The sequence below is a fragment of the Rhipicephalus sanguineus genome, chromosome 7 (genome assembly GCF_013339695.2).
Source record: "Rhipicephalus sanguineus isolate Rsan-2018 chromosome 7, BIME_Rsan_1.4, whole genome shotgun sequence".
In the NCBI taxonomy this organism is placed as follows: domain Eukaryota; kingdom Metazoa; phylum Arthropoda; class Arachnida; order Ixodida; family Ixodidae; genus Rhipicephalus; species Rhipicephalus sanguineus.
In genome coordinates this window covers 123,035,262-123,056,530 of record NC_051182.1, presented here as the reverse complement: position 1 = coordinate 123,056,530, position 21,269 = coordinate 123,035,262, and the positions used below count along the sequence as shown (strand labels likewise).

Genomic DNA, 21,269 nt, shown 5'->3' with positions numbered 1-21,269 from the left:
TAAATTTTGTACAACGCGAAATCTATAATTTTTGATAACGTGAACTCAATGAGTTAGGTATAATTTATTTCAACGAATGATGGGACTTACCCTATATGCCATCAATTCAGATTTAGGTTGCTGCGGCGGCCGCATTTAGATGGAGCCGAAATGCTAAAGGCCCGTGTGCTTACATTTAGCTGCGCGTTACGAAACCCCAGGTGGTCGAAATTTCACGCTGTCTTTTTTTGTGAACAGCAGGTAAGTAGCTAGGACAGCGCGCGGCAGGATTGAAGGCATGGCATCTCGTAAGAACACTGGCCGTTTCGGCTTGTCAAGGACAACTTCGCCAGCAAGCACGCCGTAATAGCGCCGCCTGTCTATGTCACGGCCCGAGAAGTGCTTCTCGCAAACGTAGTCACGAGGCGTCAGCTGTCGGTCTTTTCCGGGTATGGCGTGAGCTCACGCTTCCAACCTCACTGGGTCACTAGGAACTTTCAAGGTAATTACCTTCTCCTTGCAAGACGCGTATCCACTGCTGCAGTTCGGCACGAAACATTTCCGCCCCATCCTGAAGAAGCACTGGTCGAAATCTCCAAAGCACTCTCTTTTGTCGCGGCGGGAAAAGCGCGGGCAAACATCGAGGAGTCGGCACCGCCGGCGCAACGCGCGGAAGCCACAAAGAGAGCTAAAGAGAAAGACAACTAGCAAATCGCGAAGGGAGCTTTTCCTCCGAAGGCCACCTACTCATGCGCGCGCACAACATGTGAACGAGGAGCGAGGGGCACGTGCATGCGGTGGCAGACGTCATCTGCTCAGGGGCCACTACTCGCAGTTCGTTTCAAGCGCTGTACGGCCTATAATTCTGGGAGTATCGATTAGCAACAGCAGCTAAAATATCTGTCACATCTACCGATTGATGTTACAGACAGAAATCTTAAAAATTTTTCATTATACGAGGTGCTATCACAATTTTTATGCGTCGCGTCCATAGAAGAGCATGTAAAAGATGACAAAATGCCGAAAGCGTCATCTGTCGTGCTTCGGCGTAAACGGCATTCCGCCGTGACGCTATCGCGCCGCCCTCGCGCGCTGCCGCGGCCAAGAGATTCTCCTCCTCAAATACTTCTTTCTCCGTGGTTACAGGCAATCTATCCTACCGTTGTCTCCCGTTCATTTCACTTCATTTTGTTTCTTTTTTATTTTCCTTTTCATCCTTCAAGCAAAACTTATGACCATCACCTCACCCGATTGTGCACATCGATACAAGTCTAAGCCGAGTGCCGTCTTACCATACGTCAGCCGAGACCGAGTCGTTCTGCGCAGCCCACGGCTTGCTGGCGTATACCGCCTCGCCGTGCAGCGCTAGCCAGGCACCCAGGGTAGTGAGCCGCTCCTCGAAGATCATAGGGATGCGGCCATCGTGCGTGGGGCCCAGTGTGATGAGCAAGTTGCCACCGCAGCTGATGGTCTCCACGAGCGTAGTGACCAGCTCGTGGTCTGTGACGTAGTCCTTGAGCTGAGCGTTGCGTCTGTAGCCCCATGATGGTTTGTCCAGGGTCATCACGTTCTCGAACTTGTACTTCTGTAGCGTCTCTGCGACACGTTGGGGAGGTAAGATGGTGCAAGTGCTTACGAGCGTTGGGTGGCAAAATTAAAGCGCTTTCACAAGTCTCGTAAAACATTACTCAAAAAATAGTCTAGAACTGACAGTCAGAGATATATATCCCCAACTATTCAGCTATCAATCCAGGATTAAAAATGAGGCAGGAAAAAATGAAATTATATTTGCAACCTTCTGACTTTCAATTATTTATTGGGAACTAGGGTCGCCTGTGTCTATTGTGCCTCCTGTCTTCGTTTAAAGTCAGGGTTGCCAATGGTGGCTACTTTTCGCCAAATTGGCGAATTTGAGAGGCCCGTGGCGACCTAAAATTATCAATGGCGACATGGCGAATTTTTGGCGATTTTCGGCTTAGGTCTCCACTGAGTTATGCATCCTAAGCTCAGTGTCTTCCCAACCAATGAGCGGTAACATTCTCTGTATTTTTCATGGCTTTAGACTCACGAGTAGAATGTGCATATTACGCGTCATTCGGTATGTCCATCCTGTAACTCGTCTGTATCTCCTCAATTCATTTAGATGCAGGAGGTACTGGAACGTCCCCCAGCGACATTCCAGTAAAATGTAAGTCAGCGGACGCCTTGCAAGCCGCGAGGGGAAGTGTTTGATTATAAGTTTTAGAATCACTGTATATGCTACCTTTAGGTAGCAGAGTAGCGCATAGGTCCGGCTGGCAACCACAGCTATGCGGTGAAGTCGCACTCCATTTTTGCAGGCGACATGCCTACCGCGTCGCCGATAAACATGTCTGGCGTGTCGAAGGCCGGCGATAAACATTGGCTGTCGATGACTAGTGTTAATTGAGTGAGTGATGACTAGTGTTAATTGAATGAAATACAAAAATTGGCCCGAGCGTCAGCTTCTCCGCAATGCATGGTTGCTAGCGGCGTTTGGAAAACAGATGCGCAACTCTGCTACCTAAAGGTAGCATATACAGTAACTCTAATAATTTTATGGCTTTATCTGCTTTAAGCTTCTCTAAAGTTTCGCTTCTGAAGGGGCTATAGACGACAGGTTGGCCGCATGTTCGATTTGTTCCGCCAAAGCCCCAACTGTTCTGAATAGCTTGGCGACTTATTCACTGTTGCAGTACCCCCAATTTAGCTCGTAAAGACTGTTTTGGAATAGTGAAGAGAGGCGGACACGCGGCTATTTGTGCAGTTAAAAAATATTTATTGAGGCATTGTCCACTGTTCTCGGTGAGCGTGTGCAATGACAACAATTGCTATATAACATTTTATATTGTCCACCTGTTCATTAATAACGCGTCGGATTGACACGCGTAGATATAAGTGACTATAAAAAAGGGTCGGTGGCGTCTTTTATCATATTACACACTTAAAAGGTGTAAGACTCACAAATGATCGGTCGTGCAAGAATTATGTCGTCTTACCTTCAATAAACCTCTTAATCCTTTTAATTCATATAAGGCTGCGTAAAGCTGTCTACAAACAACGCTTTCACGGTTTTCGTCCAAGCTTTACCACACTTTTACCTTTGAAACGAGCGGACGGCAATGGAAGGATATCATGAGCGTTTCCTTCATTCACCCTTGCGCCACCACGCACATCTTGCAGCTAGTCGGAGAAGCAGCACCATGCACTCCCATGGTGAAGCGGGCGATACGACTGGCATTGAGAAACGTCTATATAATTTAAGGGTCTTAGATGGTACTGTATTCTACGGTTCTATACGTGAGTGAAAATTTTCATTACAAGGTATGTCGCGCATATCTAGAATGGCGACATTTTTGGCGATATTTGTAAAAAAATGGCGACTTTTGGCGACTTTGTGCGCGTCGTTTGGCGACATTTACTCGAAAGTCAGTGGCAACCCTGTTTAAAGTCGAGCTGCATTCGTCGAACTATGTACCAGTTGGCCAAGTCAAGGTATCACTTCATTGTAATATATACTTTTTTTCCTTTCCATGTTTATGAATCATGAGCAAGTGCCTATTATGTATGCTGTAGGATAATTGTTCTCAAATCTATTAATTTGTATTTAATAATGACTGTACATACCAGTAATTGTTAAAATTTTCTAGATGGAGTCCGCCGCCTACGGCTCTCTCTACGCCCTCATGTAATGTCAAGCTGTCTCTGAGTTTTCTTTTTTTTTAGCGGGGGGAGGGGAGGAGTGGGTCGTGGCAACTTCTGAGTTGCACATTGAATTCGTATTATCAATCTGATTATGGTAATGACACAACACGAGGACATCAATTTGACGGCGCGTACGATTGTTTCAACATAATGAAGTTTATTCCCGTTTACAAAAATAGCGCAGCTTGCGAGTACCACCACGTTTGATAAGGAGGCGTATATGCAGCTTGAATGGCGATGTGATCGAATAGTTTAGCGCCCATGTAATTACATTGTTGCTCTGTCATCAGGCTCACGCTTTCCGCGCTTTTTGTCAAATCATCTGCTGCTTCACCAGATACTGTGTCATATATCAGCCGTATCAGGACGATAGGTACGTGTATTAAGTTCAGAAGAACGAATATGGCTTTTGAGCTGGATGGGGAATATATACAGTTCCTGCGATTAGTAACTCTTGACATCATTTCTAGACCCGACAGTTAATCGTGCCCAAATACAGTATATTAAACACCAAGCATGATTCGTTTAGTTGGACAGCAACCACATAGCAACGCACATTCGTACAAGCACACGTTAACAAATCAAGGCCACTGTAACGTCAGTGAAAAGATATCTTAACATGGTTCCGCTATCGAGTGAGAGTGACCCTTCAAAGCGAATATGTCGCGTTCATGCAAACAATCATACTTCGCGAGAGATTGATATTTGCGCAAAGCTCTCTGCTGCCCACGCATTCCATCGTTTTGCGCTGTTAGCAGCGAGGACATTGATGTAGTCTCGAAGAAAGCGGCTGATCCTTGCAAATAATGCGCTGTCATATTAGTTTGCTGGCCCCCGTATCTGAGCGAAGGCCGCTTTGGCAAGTACATGCCAAGCTTTAGGTCAGGTCTGTGACGTCAGAAGAAGGGCTAAAGCACACACTGCCAGTGAATATGCAGCTCCCGCTGTATGCTATATTGGGAGAGGCGCGCAATATGAAGCGAGTACTTCTCGGAATAATTGGGGAATCTTCGTGGTGACGCAACGTCCAGGTTTTTCGTGTCGAGAGCAATGCGACAAAAAAAGTCAATACATTCCCGCACAAGAAAGGGTCCAGAGAAATCGCGGAGTCCATTGCCACCTCAATAACGCGGATAGACGAGCCTTTATCGAGGGACACTCAACGTTCTCGTAAAGATGAGGTCACGTTTTGATCAGCGTGAGCACACAAACCCGGCGCTTTACCGAGAGAGATCGCATGCTTGCTTGGAGAGCGTTTGGAGATGTGGAAACGGTACACTCCGCGTCCGTGCCGGCTCAGAGGTGTAGATTTCCGATTGTGCTGAAGGCAAACGATAAAGACGGCGACGCCGGAGAAGGGGATGGCGTAGGCGAGCCGAAGCTGCCGTATATTGAGTGAGAGGCACGAAATAAACCAATGCTGCGATCGATACCTGAAGTTTCCTTATGCAGTTGCTTCATTCTAGCTTTATGCTACTTGTCTAGAACGAATTCAGTCGCTACTTCGCAATGTCACTGCTTTCGGCGAACCAAGGAAGAGGGACTTCGCCTGCTCGTAGAATAGTTCAAGATTCCGGGAGAAGGAGGAGAGGGAGAGGGCATCGCTTCACTCCCGTTACAGGACGCAATTTGTTGCGGGCATATCCTGCTTTCACTTTTGATCACGATCGATTCGCTCGAAATGCAAGTTTACGGGGAAGCATTATTTGTCGAGTCATTCTGAAAATTCCTTCAATCTGTTTCTGTCCTAAAACGGAAATTGTGGATAGACCTAGATGTGTTGAAGTGCCGGGTTGACTTACAAGGGAGGCAAGAATGCCTTTCTGACTATCGAAAGCATGGCCCAAATTCGGAGATGGTGAAACACCGGGCCGATCAACGACAGGGTATTGAGGCCTCTTCTACTAAAGGTGTTCGATGCTTATTTCAGGCCCAATGTGCGGTCAGCGGTTGTCATATTCGAGAAAATTGATTTTTTTTCAGGTTATCAAAATTTGTTTTTTTTTTGTATTGCCGTTCTATTTAAACATTCTTCCTGCACTTTTCGTGCAATGTAGAAGGCTCTGGTGACTATATCTGTCGCGTCGTGACCTCATACGCTATATAATAGCAAAGTTCAACCCATACAGTTACAGAAAAGAATGGCGTTCATATGGACTATTACACAGTATGGTGTAGTGTGGTGTGGTCGGGTGTGCCCATGAAAACATGCCCTACACCTATTTTAATGTTGTGGCTATAGTATCACATTCAACCAATCTGTTTTGCCGGTAGCCATTTCATGCTTTCATCAACTCTCGATTAAGGAAAGACGGCAATTTTTTTATACAAGGCGTTTAGCAAAACAAAAATTTATTTCATGGTGTGAAGTTTCACAAAGCTCTGCACACGTGGTTTTCAAACAGTCACTGTAGGATGACATGCCATTGCATAATGTGCATCATGCGATTATATCCTCCATTTTTTATCCAGAAATAGGGATTGAGTGAATGATTAATTTCGTAAACCTAGAACTTATAAGAATAAGTAGTGTATTCGGTGAATGTGTATGCATGTGGCTGTGTAACGAACTAAAAATGTAGCATTAATAACGAGCGTAAAATATATAACGAAATACAGTGAAACCTCGGTGATACGAATCTCACGGGACCACCAAAAATATTCGTATCATTCGAAATTCGTATCACCAGAAAGCATGGAAAATTAGCATGCGACAAAAGAAAGCAGGAGTACATATTCATTTGTTGTTTTCCGGGGCCGCAGCAACGTCAGGAAAAAAACCCTGAATGATTGTCAGTTAAGTTTTTAGCTGTCGGCAATCATACCAGCACTCGTAGATATACGGCCTGTACGCGCGTATTTAATTAATGAACCAGGTGCGTTGTGACCCGCGACAGCAGTAACCCCTTCCAAATTTTAGTATGCTTTTTTGCATGACACAAGAGTACTGCAGCAAAAGTAACAAAAGAAGCGCTTTGATGCGATGGATAAAGGCCACAAAATGACAGAACCACGGTTCTGTGTTATGATTTTGTTATCGCGGAGATGTTGGAGATGTTTTTTGGGAGATTTCGGTCCTCGACCACCTTTCATATGATGTCTGATGCACGATGCAGGCACGCGCAGACAGCACAACGACAGCAGCCCGCCTCGACGCGTTAGAAAAAAAAAAGCATGGCGCTAACGTCCTCTCTAATCTAAACGCGAAGGCACCCGGATGCACATAAGAGCCTCAAAGATTCGCGCACACAATCTCGGAGGCCGTGACGCGACTCTGAAGGTTTATTCTGACCGTAAGAAAAGTGCTTTTCTTACAACGTGATTCTGACAATTTGGTGGGGCGGCGCGCATGCCCACGCTTGCGTTCCCGCACTCGCTCGTGCTTGGCGCGTCTTCCGCGACAGCGCCTCCTCGTACCTGGGCGGTAGCGTGCGTTCGTATCAAACGTCGCTGGGTGAAAATCGGTTCGCAACAACCGTATTCCATTACACTGCAGGCCAATGAGCCTTGGCCGGCACCAACGAAAAATTCGTATCACCCCGAAATTCGTATGAGCTGTGATCGTATCACCGAGGTTTCACTGTAATGTAATTGAAATAAAGAGTGAGAAAGGCTATGACAATGAAACATGTGTAACCAAAATGACTTAAAATGAAATTTATTATTGCAAGTAGCGCTGCCACCTTACCATGGAACTCTTAATAGCAAGGGTTGCAGTCACGTGCTCTACAAAGATTGCAGGAGCCCTTGCCCTATCGGGAAAAGGGGGGGGGGAAGCGAAACTTCTCGTGTGTGTACCTGACCTACTACCTTTACCCCCCTTTGTTTGTTTCTTTCTATATTAGTTTCTACTTTTTCCTTCTTTTTTATCTGCGGCGAGAGCGAAACGGTTATGATTGGCTGTGAGAGCGCGCCTACGCAGTTGGCCTCTTCTCTAAGGACTCACGTACCGGCACCGACGCCGGAACGTGTGGTCATCCGTTTATACCGAGGCCACAGTGAAATTCGGTAAAAAGAAATGACAAGTGACCTCGAGAAAAGATCAGATTGCCATATCAGAAACGGCTTATCGCCGACAAATCCACTCAATTCAGAGAGCACGAATTATCGGAAAGCGCCTTCGAGGGCCGTATTTCTGTACCCGGCCGCCGCAGGGCTTTCCGCGTAAGAGAACGCCGCCACCCAAATCTTTCACTCATAACAAGCTTTGCTTGAAAACTCTGCTACCTCAGTGGTGGCCTCTTATAGGCGATCGTTCTACGGATTGTTCCAGTATGTAGAGTCGTGTCACCCACGCCAACTATCCAAAACCGAGTGAACCTGTCTCTCTAGAGGGAGTTATATATGTGAAATTTATATACGCGGTACCAAAAAAAAGTTAGACGTTTTTAGAGTGTGGTTTATGGCGTGCACGTGGAGGAGTAACATCTAAGGCATTACCAGTGCAATGAAATATGTGTGCGACAGGGTTGGTGTAGGGGTACGATAAGGTGCTGAAGACCACAGCCGTATGCGTTCAATACGGGTAAAAGCGCACTCAGTTAGGGCCATCCTGCGGAGTACTAGCACACCGGAAGAGTTCGAGCAAAGGCTCCAAGAGCCAAGAAGCGCGCCGTAGTTTGATCTCGGAGGATACAGCTTAACGCCGCACCTTCCCAGTCGATGGCGCCACCAGCTCTAGTTTGATCCACGCTGCATTTTCGCTCAGGTCCTGCTTTCCTTCTTGCGTTCTTTCGTCGCATTCCTAATGCCATCGATATGACTGTCACAAAGTACAAAGGTACAAATTTAGCCAAAGCTGTATCTTTCTGTTCTTCAGAGGAGAGGCCAAGCGAGAAACACTGCCGTGTTTTTTTAAAAACAGGAATAAAATAACATGGAATAAAACAACCAGCCTCTTGCACAAGCATCATAATACTGGCCATACGTACACATGCTATGTAGAATTTCTCAGGCGACACTGGCACTGCATCCATTACCCTGTATACCAAGGGCATAGCGTCGTAGTGACGTTATGCCCTTGGTATGCAATGTAGACGTTAAAAAGGAAACGTCCGCAGCGGTGGAGCAGTGGTTATGTGCTCGGTTGCTGACCCGAAGGTCGCGGGTTTGATCCCGGCCGTAGCGGTAGCATTTCGATGGAGGCGAAATGCTAGAGGCCCGTGTACTGTGCGATCTCAGTGCACGTTAAAGAACACCAGATGGTCGAAATTTCCGGATGGCTCCACTACAGCGTCTCTCATATCCTGGATCATAGGGCTAAAACCCCAGATGTTATTATTGTTAAAGGGTAGATCGCATGGACGGTTTTCTGTTCCCAGAGTTTGGAAAACAAGTCACGGGGCTATTTCACCTTTCATTGCAATAAATTTTGGATTCTTCCAACTCCACTTTGCCTTGCACAAGAAACAAGCAGTGCTTTCCGCTAGAATGCAGGTAGTCTGGAAACAGATGCATGAGTTAGACAACCAACAGGACTTTCTCTCTTGTGCTGTATAACAAGGAAGACAGCCTAAAACATGCTCCTGTTGCACCACCTAGCTCTTAACAAGTGATGTTAGCGAACTAGTTAAGTTTGTGATTAAGACGCGTTATGTCAACGCAGTTACGGTTGTGTTTGCGAGGTTTAGGCTCGTAGACAGACTACTGCAGTAAATTACACTGCGATGTTGATTTGGAGCCAATCCTCACGGGAGACAGAACACGCACTTTCTTTAGGCTATGAAAATATTCTTTAACTGAATGAATTGGTGAAGTAGTTTGTACATTATACGAACTACCTAGAAAAGCAGCTAGACAAAGTAGTCTATCTACCCGGACTAACTTCTTCTAATTTGACTGTGCAAATTCAGTATACAATCTACATGTTAGATTGGGTCTGCCCAGCAGCAGTCTCATAGTCTACCGAGGAGAAGGTAGACGGTGATGCGCCTACATTCTTGTCCTGTCAATTGTTTGCGCTGTTTTTGCCTGAATGAAATATCAGTTGGCGGTGAAACCACCCTCGCTTTTATAAGAAAAGATGAAGGAACCAAGAACCGGGTCAGAACATTTGGCTAGCAGACTCCTAGCAAGAACAATAGGCTAGAAGGCTTACGCCTCCTAGCCCAATGTCAAGAGCTCTTTGCTTCTATGGTGGGGCTTCTTTGCCAAAGACTGGGTTAGTTTATTGCCTGAAAGGAAATTTTGTAAAATGTGCAAATTGACGACGGCCTATGGAAATCAGGCGCAAACAGGAATAAAAATAATCCGTCTTTGCCATAGACACGTCAGTGTACTTACTGGGATTGTGACCGTCTTTGCAGTTCCTGAAGTCGCCATGTTTGCACCAAAGTCCTTTGCCCCAACGGTCATTGGCGACCACTGTATCGCGAACGGTGCTGCGATGGACAGAATTAAGCACGGAGAATATTGCTCAATTCACAATTCAGTTTCCATAGGTGCATTCATCACTTATGTTTTACATGCTAAGTTTTCGTTTGCGATATCGTAAAATAGATTGTTCTTAAGTGCAGAGTGAGAAAAGCCATTTAGCCATATATTAGATATGAGGAAGCGCGTGGTGTAATGGGGAAGACGTCCCAATGCACATTATTTTTCTCGCAAGTAAAGCATTCAAGTTAGCTTTAAGTTAGACCATATGTCCGTTGACATAGCGCAATATGAACTTAGACTGAACTGCAGACACAACGCTTGTTAACATTATCGAATGCAAAGTTACGGCCCCTGCAGGAAATACACGCGTTTTCCGTCATTTTACTTCACCTTGTTCCTACAAGTCACTTTCAATCCACAGACGAGTAGTTTTCCATTTCTGCAACCGAGGTGTCGGAATACTATCATATAAGGACACATCTGCATTGAGTAGACCGTGAATCAATCTCAAAAAAGAACATTTAACAAATTCAGAAGCAAGCGGTATTGTTGTGCTTGTCCACGAGCAACAAAGTAAGGAGTGCCACTTCTGCATCAAGTTCTGCTTTAGAGATCAAGTTTGTCCAATGACACAAACTGCTTAGAATGTTTTAGCGATGCGACAAAGCGTTTGGTGGTCACTTCTGTTAGTAGAAATCAAGATTTGTGTGCCAAATAATTAAACCAGCTATACTTGAGTGAATGCTCAACCTCAACCAATTACTATATTCACAGTCACTTTTATTTTCTTATATATTAAAGGGTCCATGACACTCAATTTTCGACCATAATCTGTGGTTTGTGGATTAATCCTTGTTGATTCACAAATACGCTGGCGAAATTTTAGCGCATTTGGTCGAGCACTTCATTTATAATCGAATATTTTTATAAACGCGCGAGCAGCCCGAGAGTCAGGCAACATTGGTGCACTCGCGAGCCGTGACGTAACAAGCAGCTAGCTGTGCAAGCGTCTGCATTGCGGCGAACGATATGTTCCGTGGTCAGCTGCACGTGATATCGAGATATTTAGCTTCCTTCAGCTTGGCACTGAAATCAAAGGATTTGCAGCGGCTCAAACTTTGGTAGAAGACGACGGCTCCGTTCCGTGCTGCACATGACGTCACATGCGTCATGCCAAAATGGCGGTCGCCGGCTGTGGGCGGAGCTTACAGCCGGCGACTTCTAGGGTTTGTTTTGCACTGAAATATTCTTTTACGGCCCACTTTTGAAATTTGTATAGGCATAATAGACCCTCTACTTCTAATTTTCGCTGAAAACCACAAGTCTTCGGGCGACCATGTCATGGCCCCTTTAAAAAACCAACTATATTCCTTATGCAGAGTACTCGAAGTTTACTTCCTGCTTGTTAGTTTGCCTAGGCGATTAGTCAATGGCTACTTCTTCTTAGCGTTGATATTCACATATCGATACCATCCATTGCAATGTTATAGCGCTCGCATACTTGTACTCTCTCTTTCGTTTCCCACTTACCTGTTTGTGTAGAGCCAAGCTAGAAACTTGGGGCTTTCCCAGTAGACGTCCGGCGCTTCCCAGTCGCCGTCTGCCCAAATCACTTCCGGTTCGTACTTCAGCACTAGTTCGTGGAGTTCCGGCAATATCTTGAACTGCAAGGGATGCCATGATCTGACAATTAGTTTAATTGACTGACGCTTCTTGCTCTTATTTCCATAAAGGAATGCTCAATATTGCCATCATCATTCTGATTATTATCAGTTTCTCTTATTAGCCAATAGGCCCAATGCAGTTTGAATCAATCACGTTGAATTGGATCTGCCATACGCAAGACGACACAATATATTGTTTACGAAGTTACCTGTCTAAGTTAACGTAGTTAGTCGCCGTCGTGCGCAATGCTTTCTGTTTAAGTACATTTTTTTATCTGTGCGGCTATGGACTGTCTTCATATACGTGTTATGCAGCTACACCAACCTTATAGCGTCCTTTTAATCGGAAGATGGACTGCGTTAGATTGGTCTCTATTCAACGCCGATATGTTACTTTTCAGTAGTGTAACACACTGTTACTTTTAATGCTAGAAATGTTGACAGATCTGTCTGTCTGGTTGGGTTTATTAAGACTTTGACAGGGCTCCAACCAAAAAAATGAATCCCCGCCTTCCCAGAAGCGAATCTCTCTCCCCTACGTGAAAGGCACCAGTGAAGCCATCAGCACACTCTTAAAGAAGGAAGGCATAACGGTCGCACACAAACCAACCAACACAATAAATCTCCCTCTACCGAAACCCAATGACATTCCACCAAGAGATAGAGAGCGCAAGGCGTCGTCTATAAAATCAAATGTTCCGACTGCCACGCCGCATACATTGGCAAAACAAAAAAACTTGACCGAAATAATTAAACAGCACAAAAACGATGTCAGGACGTTCTCAAGACAACGGAACCCCCTTGCAGAACAATGGGAAGATGCTGACCATAAGATTTCCTTCGACAAAAAAAAAAAAAATAACCGAAATCCTAACAGAAACTAACGAACAAAAACGGGTGTTACTGGAGTCGTGGTAAAACACCGAAAACAACTTGAACCAATGCAAGGGAAACCTGCCGTCAGTATACATTCCCGCACTAACCACAGCAAGAAAACCAATGCAAACAAAGTTGCCAGTGAACTAAACCATCCCCGGCCGCCCCCAGCCCATGAATTCCTCGCAAACGCGGCAACCACAACCCCTCAGCACTCTCACCACCAAAGCAGACGCGCCTTCTCTCCTTCTCCCCAGCTGCTTCGTGAGGGAAGTTAGCAGTTGCACCTCGGCACCTCCACTGTCCTCCCACTGAAGAAGGAATGGAATTGATTCCAATACGTCGGGAAATAAACCCATTTTTTGGTTGGAGCCCTGTGAAAGTCATAACTCTTATTTTTCATTTCATTGATTACTGCGTGGTTTAGAGATCAAACATATATGACAAAACCACCGATAACATGAACACACGGTAAACGAAGGGACTAAACACGAGCGACGGAACGCTTTCGTTGTGCTGCTTTATTTTTATTCGATTTGTAAAACGAAATTAGGTTTTCATAAGTTATCTTCCGTAGCCGCTGACATGTCTGCTACAGGGATCCAAAAAAGGTGCCATGCTGCTTCAAGAAAATTGCGAGAATAAGATTGCTTAAGAAAGGACTGCTACTCTCATAGCAAATATAGGGAATCTTGAAGACCTACATTTGCGCACATGAAACCAGTGAAAACCACTGCAGGAACCGTGAAATACGTTGCTACTGTCATGGTTTCGGCACATCACTTCAACCTTGGGTTCTGCGCCAAATGTGCCATGAACACTCAATTCTGAACAAGCTGTATGAATGTTTTAAAAGTGATCGACGCCACTACCTCGACAGTGTACAGGCAGCGCTGCTCGTGTCGGCATGCGTAACCTCGGCATCTTCTGAGTTGCCGTCACTTTGATAGATGGCGCCCTAAGCACAGCGTGGAAGCAGAGTTTCGTGTTGATGGCGCCAAAACATAAATGGCTTTTCCGCAGGCTTATTCTACGTTCATGAAACGCGGAGTGACCGTACTGCAGGGGCGTAGCCAGGGAAGGGGGTTGGGGGGTTCAACCCCCCCCCTCCCCAAATTTTTTCAGCTTTGCTTGCGTATATATACCCGCGCACATACAAACGCACGCACGAACATACATAAAGTATGGTAGAACCCCCCCCCCCTCCCCCCCGAAAAAAAGTTCTGGCTACGCCCCTGCCGTACTGGTGTACTGAACGACGTAATAAAGTCCTTTCAACGACTGCTCTGAATCCATATCTCTTTAGTATCTCAACACTTCTTCGAAAATGACTCCGAGGGAAATAGGCATTGGAGTCTCTACATTTAACTGACTCCCAGCTACGTCTAGAAAATTTTGGACATGCCATTTGGTAGTTCTGTAGCTGCCTCTGAAAATATCGAATGTATCGCTTGGTTCCCTGTTGCCATGGGAGGGACATATTAGCGATGGAAATCAGACCACCTGACATCTGAATATGAGCGTAGTTCTGGCCCGACGACTCGGGTTCGATCCAGGTCGCGGCGGTCGCATTTCGATGGAGGCGACATGCTAGAGGCTCGTATACTATGCAACATCACTGCACGTTAAAAAAAGCCCGATGGTCTAAATTTTTGGGGGCCCTCCACTACTAGCGTTCCTCATAACCCTATCGTGGTTTTAGCACGTGAACCCCAGATATTATTTTTAATATCAGCCTAGATGACCTATAAGGGTCGTTTTTAGCCAGCTTTAGACGAATGCAGCAATAACGTAATATACCACCTTTATGGAAACACCTTAAAATTTCGTTTACCTACTGCTGATGGTAACAACGGTCTCCTACTGCGTTCCTTCAAACTCAGTTATACGCTCACGCAGCAACGTATTTCGTAGTCTAGGATTGCGTAAAAGTAAAAGCAACACGAAGGAAAGAAATAAACGAGCAGAAGAAACTGCTGCATTGTCATGCTTTCATCAAAAAGACGACATTCCCGCATTCCGTCACGTGGTTCGATCATAAATAAATAACGCAAGATATCGAGCTGTCAGATATAAGTACACTCTTGCCTTTGCCGAATGCAACTTACTGGACCCCCCTATTCTGGACAATGTCAAATTCTGCCATGTTGTCGAATTACGCCTTTGGTCAAGTCTGATTGGCCCGGAGGGCTCCTACCCCTCTCCGATGGGTTTAAAATTCCATTACTAAGTTGGACAAGATGGCTGAATTTGTTTAGTGTCCAGAATAGCACCCTGGAAGTCAGGGGCGCTTTTGAACTTTAATTTTTGAAAATCCTGCATATTAATGAAGGTGGTGTTCAGCGGCAACATTTCCCATACGACGGAAGGGGTAATAACCGTTTTCTGGGCATGGGGCAACGTGGGGATAATAAGGCTGATACTCATTGCAATCACAAATATTAATAAATAATACAAAGGCCGCAGCGTTTATAGTAAGTCCACCAATTACTATCCCCACGACAGTGCTGCTTTAAAACAACATCGGAAACAGTTCAACCAAAGATGTCCAGATTAGTATATATGCGACTATTATATACTTTCTAGCTAAAAAAGGGCATTTTTCCTACATATATCTGGGCGACTTTTTCATGATTTACGATATATTCACATTAGAACTTGTCTTCATACAGGCCTTTATGCAGTCTATGATGAATAAGACAGTGACGTATGCGTACAGGATTTTCTCGTTCCGATATGCGCATCAGTAGAGGAATATATGTCCCAAGACATTGCTTTCTCTATAGGCTGCACAATGATTAATTTCTCAATAGGATTTAGTTTTGTTCCTTTATGCGGCGTCCGAAACCGCTTTTTGGGGACAACATCCCAGTAAGCGTTTTTACCTTGGTGTTCTGATATACAGGCGAAAATTGCCCGACACTCCAATGGTAGACCCACCTGAATAAACTCGCTGGTCTTGAAGTTGTTCTCCCTGTCGTCCAAGAAGAGTGGGTTGAACCACTCGTAAAGGGAGTAGTAGACGCCCAGGCGAATGTTCGTGCTCGTTTTCAGCACCTTTGCGAACTCACCTGCATACGCACCGCCCAGAATTCAGTCAACAGTGAGAGAGTAAAATATAGCGCGAGCATAGCAAAAAGGTCGGACGTATTTGATCATTGAATTAGGCACTCCATCACACATGAATTACATAAGGTGCGACGTCTCGGTTGGCGCATTACAGGTATTGATTGGGTGTTTTTGTGTATCAGCGGTTGTTGTACACTGTTAGTTAGGCCCCTGGAAAAGTGCTAGCTAAAGTAGAGTGTGACGTTGGGCGAGTTGGTGCATAGCTTAATAAAAGATTTGCGGCGCAACTGAGACAAGCAAGGAAAAAAGAGAATGTAGGACAGGGCGCCAGACTTTCAGCTAGTTTATTTTCCTCAGATCAATTTTCCTCACAAGAGACAATGATAGTCGTTTGTGCATGCGCCCCATTTTTGTGCGCATATCTGGAAGCATATATATTTGGGTGATGTGAGGACAATAAACTAGTTGAATGTCTTGTGCCCTATCCTGCCTTTTCTTTTTTTCCTTGCTTTTCTCAGTTGAGCCACAAATATTTCATGCTAGCTAAACCGCGCACACTGTGCGAAAGAGGTCCATTTTCCTCAAAAGCGCAACGTTACAGCCACTTCGGCACCGTGTAGGATGTCTTGAATTTATCCCCAGTGTTCCTTAATGCAATTAGAAAGTAATTGTACTTCTCTATACACTTAATTAAGGTTATCCTTCAGGAGAATAAAGGTTGTCTGCCTGCGCAATCATTTCAGGCCGTATAAAAATGCGCTATCAATCATCTGTGCAATGTCTTCGCCAAGTACAGTTGTTACGGATTGAAAAACGACATAATTTTTTTCAGTATAACGACTGCTGTGAGCGATTGTTCGTAATAACCGCGTCATGTCGCTGCAGATCTGGCATTTACAGGTACTGTCGGCTCTGGTGCAAGCATTCGAACCCCAATTATGCCGATGTCACATGAACCGTACATGCTGGAAACGGAAAAACGCGGGTCACATATCCCTATATTTTGGATGCGAAGCAGCTCTTGCTCGGGGCTGTGTCTGGCGGCGGTGGTGGCGTCCGCGCTCCACTGCGCATGCGCCTCCTCTCTCTCCCACTCTCCTCCTTTACGCAGCTGTTCGGTCGCCTTTTCTCCTCTCCTCCCCCGCGCTGCAGCCGTGGCGCAGCCAAGTACAGCCTGTAACCCACTCTCTCCTCTCCCTCCCTCATTTTATGCGCATGTAAGCGCGTGCGCTCGGTCGGCTTCCGTCATTCTCGCTTCGCTCCTGTTCAGATGAGTTGCAACGTCAACGTCGGTGCCACTCGTTCACTCGGCGCTAACGGAAAGCAACGCACAAACAAACGTAGTGATGACACAAACACTAAATACAAACCTCACACACTAACGTAAACGCCGAGCGAACCTAACGGAAACTTGGTGTGCGCCCCCGATGCTGCTTCGCATCCCCTCATGGTTCCCTTGAGAGGGAGTAGTGTAATTTTTGGCGTTTCATTCCGTGAGTATTCTTATATTATTTAGGCATGGCCACTTAATAAGACGGGCACTTGACGGCGCAAGCACTCTCATTACCTAAGAGGTCCCGCTTCGGTCCGATGTCAACCGAGTTCCAGTTCCATGAACGCTTCGAAGGCCAGAGCGTGTAGCCCTCGAAGTGCTTCGCCGTGAACACAGCGTACCTGCGAAAGACAGGAAAGGGTCGGCGTGTCACGCTGCGCTCCTCTGGAAATAACCTCGAAATTGCACTTACACATTGCTCGTAATCGTTCTAACAGCAACGCTGAAGCACAGGGAGGTCCATATGAAATCACTGCGTGACGACCAAATAAAACTGAATTTCATACTTTATTGTGTATATACAGGGTTAAAGGTAAACATTCGGCAGAAGTCTGCCTGGTTGCGTAATAGACTAAAGACGAAAAAGAGAAATCTCCAACCAGAAGGTTTATTTTAAGAAACCCGACGTTTCGGTCAGGCTTTGAAACGTCGGGTTTCTTAAAAAAAACCTTCTGGTTGCAGATTTCTCTTTTTCGTCTTTAGTATATACAGGGTGTTTTTTTAGACAATAAAGATATTTTTTGTAAAAAACCTATGACAGTAAGGCTCCTGCCGTTTTCGCACACGAACTCCATGTCGAGGTGCAAATACTTTGCCGCAGTTAAAATGACACTGTTGCGACTAATTGACAAAAATTCGTTAATTAACTTCTTATTTATTCACTTGAGGGCAGGCGCTCATATTACAAAGTTGCAGTGCGTGCCAATTTATGGCATACCTATTTTTTTTAATTGGACGTAGTTCGAGATATTCATCATCGAACTTCACGGGTGAAATCGAGACTGATCGCGCCCGGCACGCACGAAGCGCGACCGTTCTACTACGTCAGACCGAAACTACCCGTCACATGGGAGTGACGCAATTTCAATGACGGCACGCCGCGGCCGTTTGTTTTCGTGAAAAGCTGCAAGTGGCCTCACTTGTGCCCGCGCAAAGCTTTACTTTTGCGCGTAGTGTTTGGTGCGTATCACTTTCTTTCGAATGGTGCACAAGAAAACCGCAATATAAACCTTTCCTTTGTCTAGGAAGCATACAACTCAGGGGTGGCCACTGCGGCGCGTCTTCTTGTAGACAGGCTAAATAGATTTTCGCGCCTCTTGACAGTTTAAGAAAGAAATAGGAGGGCACCACCCGCCGCATGCAAACATTAAGCTGTCTACTACTGTATTTCTGAATGCTTGCCGATTTTTGTGACCAGGTTCTGATTTGCCGCGCCTTCATTCAAATTTCATAACTTCCCTGTCACGTGTCATTCCGTTGTTTCGCCGTGCTCTGTGCACCCCGGGCGCGATCAGTTTCGATTTCGCCCTTGAGATTCGATTATGAATATCCTGAACTATATGAAACTTTCGTTATTTATTAAAAATAAGTATGCCATAAATTCAACACAGCGTAACTACACTACAACTTTAATATAAGCACCTGCCCTCATTTGAATAATTATAAAGTTTATTAACGAGTTTTTGTTAATTATCCGCGTCAATGTCATTTTTGCTGGGGGAAAGTATTTCCGCCTCGACATAGAGTTTATGTGCGAAAATGAGAGGAGCCTGACTGTCGTAGAATTTTTATAAAAAAAAGTGCATTTTCTAAAAAAAGAAACATCGTATATATATATATATATATATATATATATATATGTGTGTGTGTGTGTGTGTGTGTGTGTGTGTGTGTGTGTGTGTGTGTGTGTGTGTGTGTCTGTGTGTGTGTATATAATGGTTAACTTCACGCGCCTTGGATCCGGTGATTCATAAGGTATATAAAATGCAGGCGCACGTGGCAAAAAAAGGGAAGATAAAAACGTTTGTTCTACGTTTCGAGCGGGGACCGGGCACCTGGCCGAATCGCCGCATAAATGTAATTTTTTTACTTGTTTTTACCTGTGCCTGCGTTTCATATATATATATATATATATATATATATATATATATATATATATATATATATACGTGTGTGTCTGTGTCGCTAATAAATTTCGCAAACGCGTAATCACCTCACTCCTGACTTGAGCAGGAGGTCCACCCATCGCTCAGCGTTGTAGAACTCGCAGGTAAAGGCCGCGGCAAACTCCTGGTAGGTGACATTGGGCCTGTAGTTAGCGTGCATGAACTCCGAGAAGAGGCTGTTCTGGCGGCCTTTCCAATGGTACCAGAGCCACTCGGACCCAAAGCTGGGCACAGAGAACACGCCCCAGTAGAGGAGCACGCCGACCTGGCGACGAGCATGCGCAGACGAGCAGTCAGTATTTCATACGTACAGGTATGAACGATCAATAAAACCGACTTGTGGGCTAGCTGGAATTCGTAATGCTTATCGTATGTTTTAGCTCGAAAGAACACGAGGAAAAAGGACACAAGGATATGTGTTCCTGTGTCTTCTTTTCCGTCCTGTGGTTCTTTGCGCCAAAACATAAGGTATGAACGATGTTAGCAATAACACCGAATATATATCTTTAAGCAAGGTCTGGGCCTGAATTAACAATGGCACAGGTAGGCTGCTTTTGTGTTCGGGGGAACAGCAGCGTTTGAGACTTGGGTCAAAAGCAGGCGGCGTTGAGTAAAACGCACGGGACGCCACACGAGGCGATAGCAAATTATGCGAGATGCGGGCCATGCTGCATCGTTGCCCGCGCTGCGTTTGAGTCGTCTGGGTGGCGACCCACGCTAGTTTTGGATTTTTGGCCTTCATGTAATAGAAACTTGAAAAAGAAGTCGAGTGATGAGTGACCTAAACGTCATAGTTATTGCATTGTATGTGTAAGTTGGCGTTTATAAACGCGGTGGTGGTATGACGCACCTTAGCCTGGTCATACCACTGAGGTAGAGGCCTGCTGTCTAGGTGATCCCAGCGGGCGTAATACTCATTCGCCGAGCTCGCTGCTGCCATGACGAGCAGCGTCAGCAGCACCGTCCGGCAGACGTCCCAGACCGCCATTTTGTCCGTCTTCCAACGGCGATCCCTCGAAGCACGCAACGAAGCGTCCGGGACCGTGGCTGCATTTGCCGTAATCGATGGAGCGGGAATAGCACAAACGTTTCGCAGCGAAATGTTAGCAAACACTAATACTGCACTTTATTAAATGTAAGTATCGTACAAAGTAGGTTTATAGTAAGACGGGAACAGTGTTAAATTAGCCGACAGCAAGGAACTCGCATTTAAAAACTTGGAGAAAGCTCGAAATTCGCCTTCGAGAGCAGAACGCTATAGCGCGATTGGTCCCGTTGGCATCGCCTTCTCATTCGCAAGTCAGGCTTCGCTTCGCGGTGCGTAGCTCAACCTTTCCGGGAGGAAAGGAACGCCCGTGCTTGTGAAAATGGCCGTTTGAAACTATCCTGGAATGCATACTGTAAGTAAAGTTGCGTACTGCCCACCAGATGATAACTCATCACTCTGCGAATTAGCCGAATTAGCGAAGTACCCACTACGCGTCCATACCCGCACCAACGCAGTTGCACGCTTCCTTTATGGTGTTGCTGATGGCTGTGGTTAATTATTCCGGAGCGCTTTGTAATGGGTGGCCCTTTAAAGCACACTCTTGTTGCGCAATGTCTGACGCCTGGTGCAATTGCACGCTTCTGGCAAGAAATGTTAGTGTTAACACGACTCCTCGCACTGTATAAAACCTGTATAGGGCGTTTCTTTTTTCCGAAACAGCTTCAAGCAGTAGTGTGGCTGTGTTGTGTTAGAACAGCTGCCTACCACGCAAAAGACCTGTGCTCGAATCCAGCTGGGACCCACGGTTTTCATTACTTGCCACCATCGCGGTTTTTCGCTGAATGACTACGCAGGCTTTAACTCACAACCAACGACGTCGACGCTGACGCTGATGCCGACACTGATGCCTGTACCCGATTTTGTGAGAAACAGGCTCTATAACACTACCGCGTTAAAATGACACACTACGTACCACTACTTGTCCAGTGGTCCGCCATGCTAGTGGCACAGTTACATATGACAGGGAGTTCATTGCCTTTGGGCGATTGCGACAGAGCGCCAACATCACTGAATGAAATGTGGACTGTACACTGAGG

General features: G+C 45.6%; 1 protein-coding gene across 1 annotated transcript; it reads right to left on the bottom strand.

Moving 5' to 3' along the window:
- Window positions 1-1,267: 1,267 nt before the first annotated feature.
- LOC119400882 (alpha-L-fucosidase) lies at window positions 1,268-20,146 on the bottom strand. Its single transcript, XM_037667777.2, has 7 exons — window positions 20,035-20,146; window positions 19,232-19,449; window positions 17,254-17,360; window positions 15,558-15,688; window positions 11,608-11,741; window positions 9,985-10,082; window positions 1,268-1,575 (listed from the first exon to the last, which is right to left on the bottom strand). Exons 1-7 carry the CDS (start codon window positions 20,122-20,124, stop codon window positions 1,268-1,270), a joined length of 1,086 nt encoding a protein of 361 aa, XP_037523705.2. The 5' UTR covers window positions 20,125-20,146.
- Between the last annotated feature and the right edge of the window lie 1,123 nt (window positions 20,147-21,269).

What these genes read in the sequence shown, in the direction of transcription:
- LOC119400882 (XM_037667777.2), bottom strand. Translation starts at nt 20,124, where the DNA reads ATGGCAGCAGCGAGCTCGGCGAATGAGTATTACGCCCGCTGGGATCAC. An exon ending in AGTGGTATGACCAGGCTAAG is followed by an intron (nt 19,450 to 20,034) that starts GTGCGTCATACC and finishes GCTCGTCGCCAG; the next exon opens with GTCGGCGTGCTCCTCTACTG. An exon ending in GCTTGGCTCTACACAAACAG is followed by an intron (nt 10,083 to 11,607) that starts GTAAGTGGGAAA and finishes TGTCCATCGCAG; the next exon opens with CACCGTTCGCGATACAGTGG.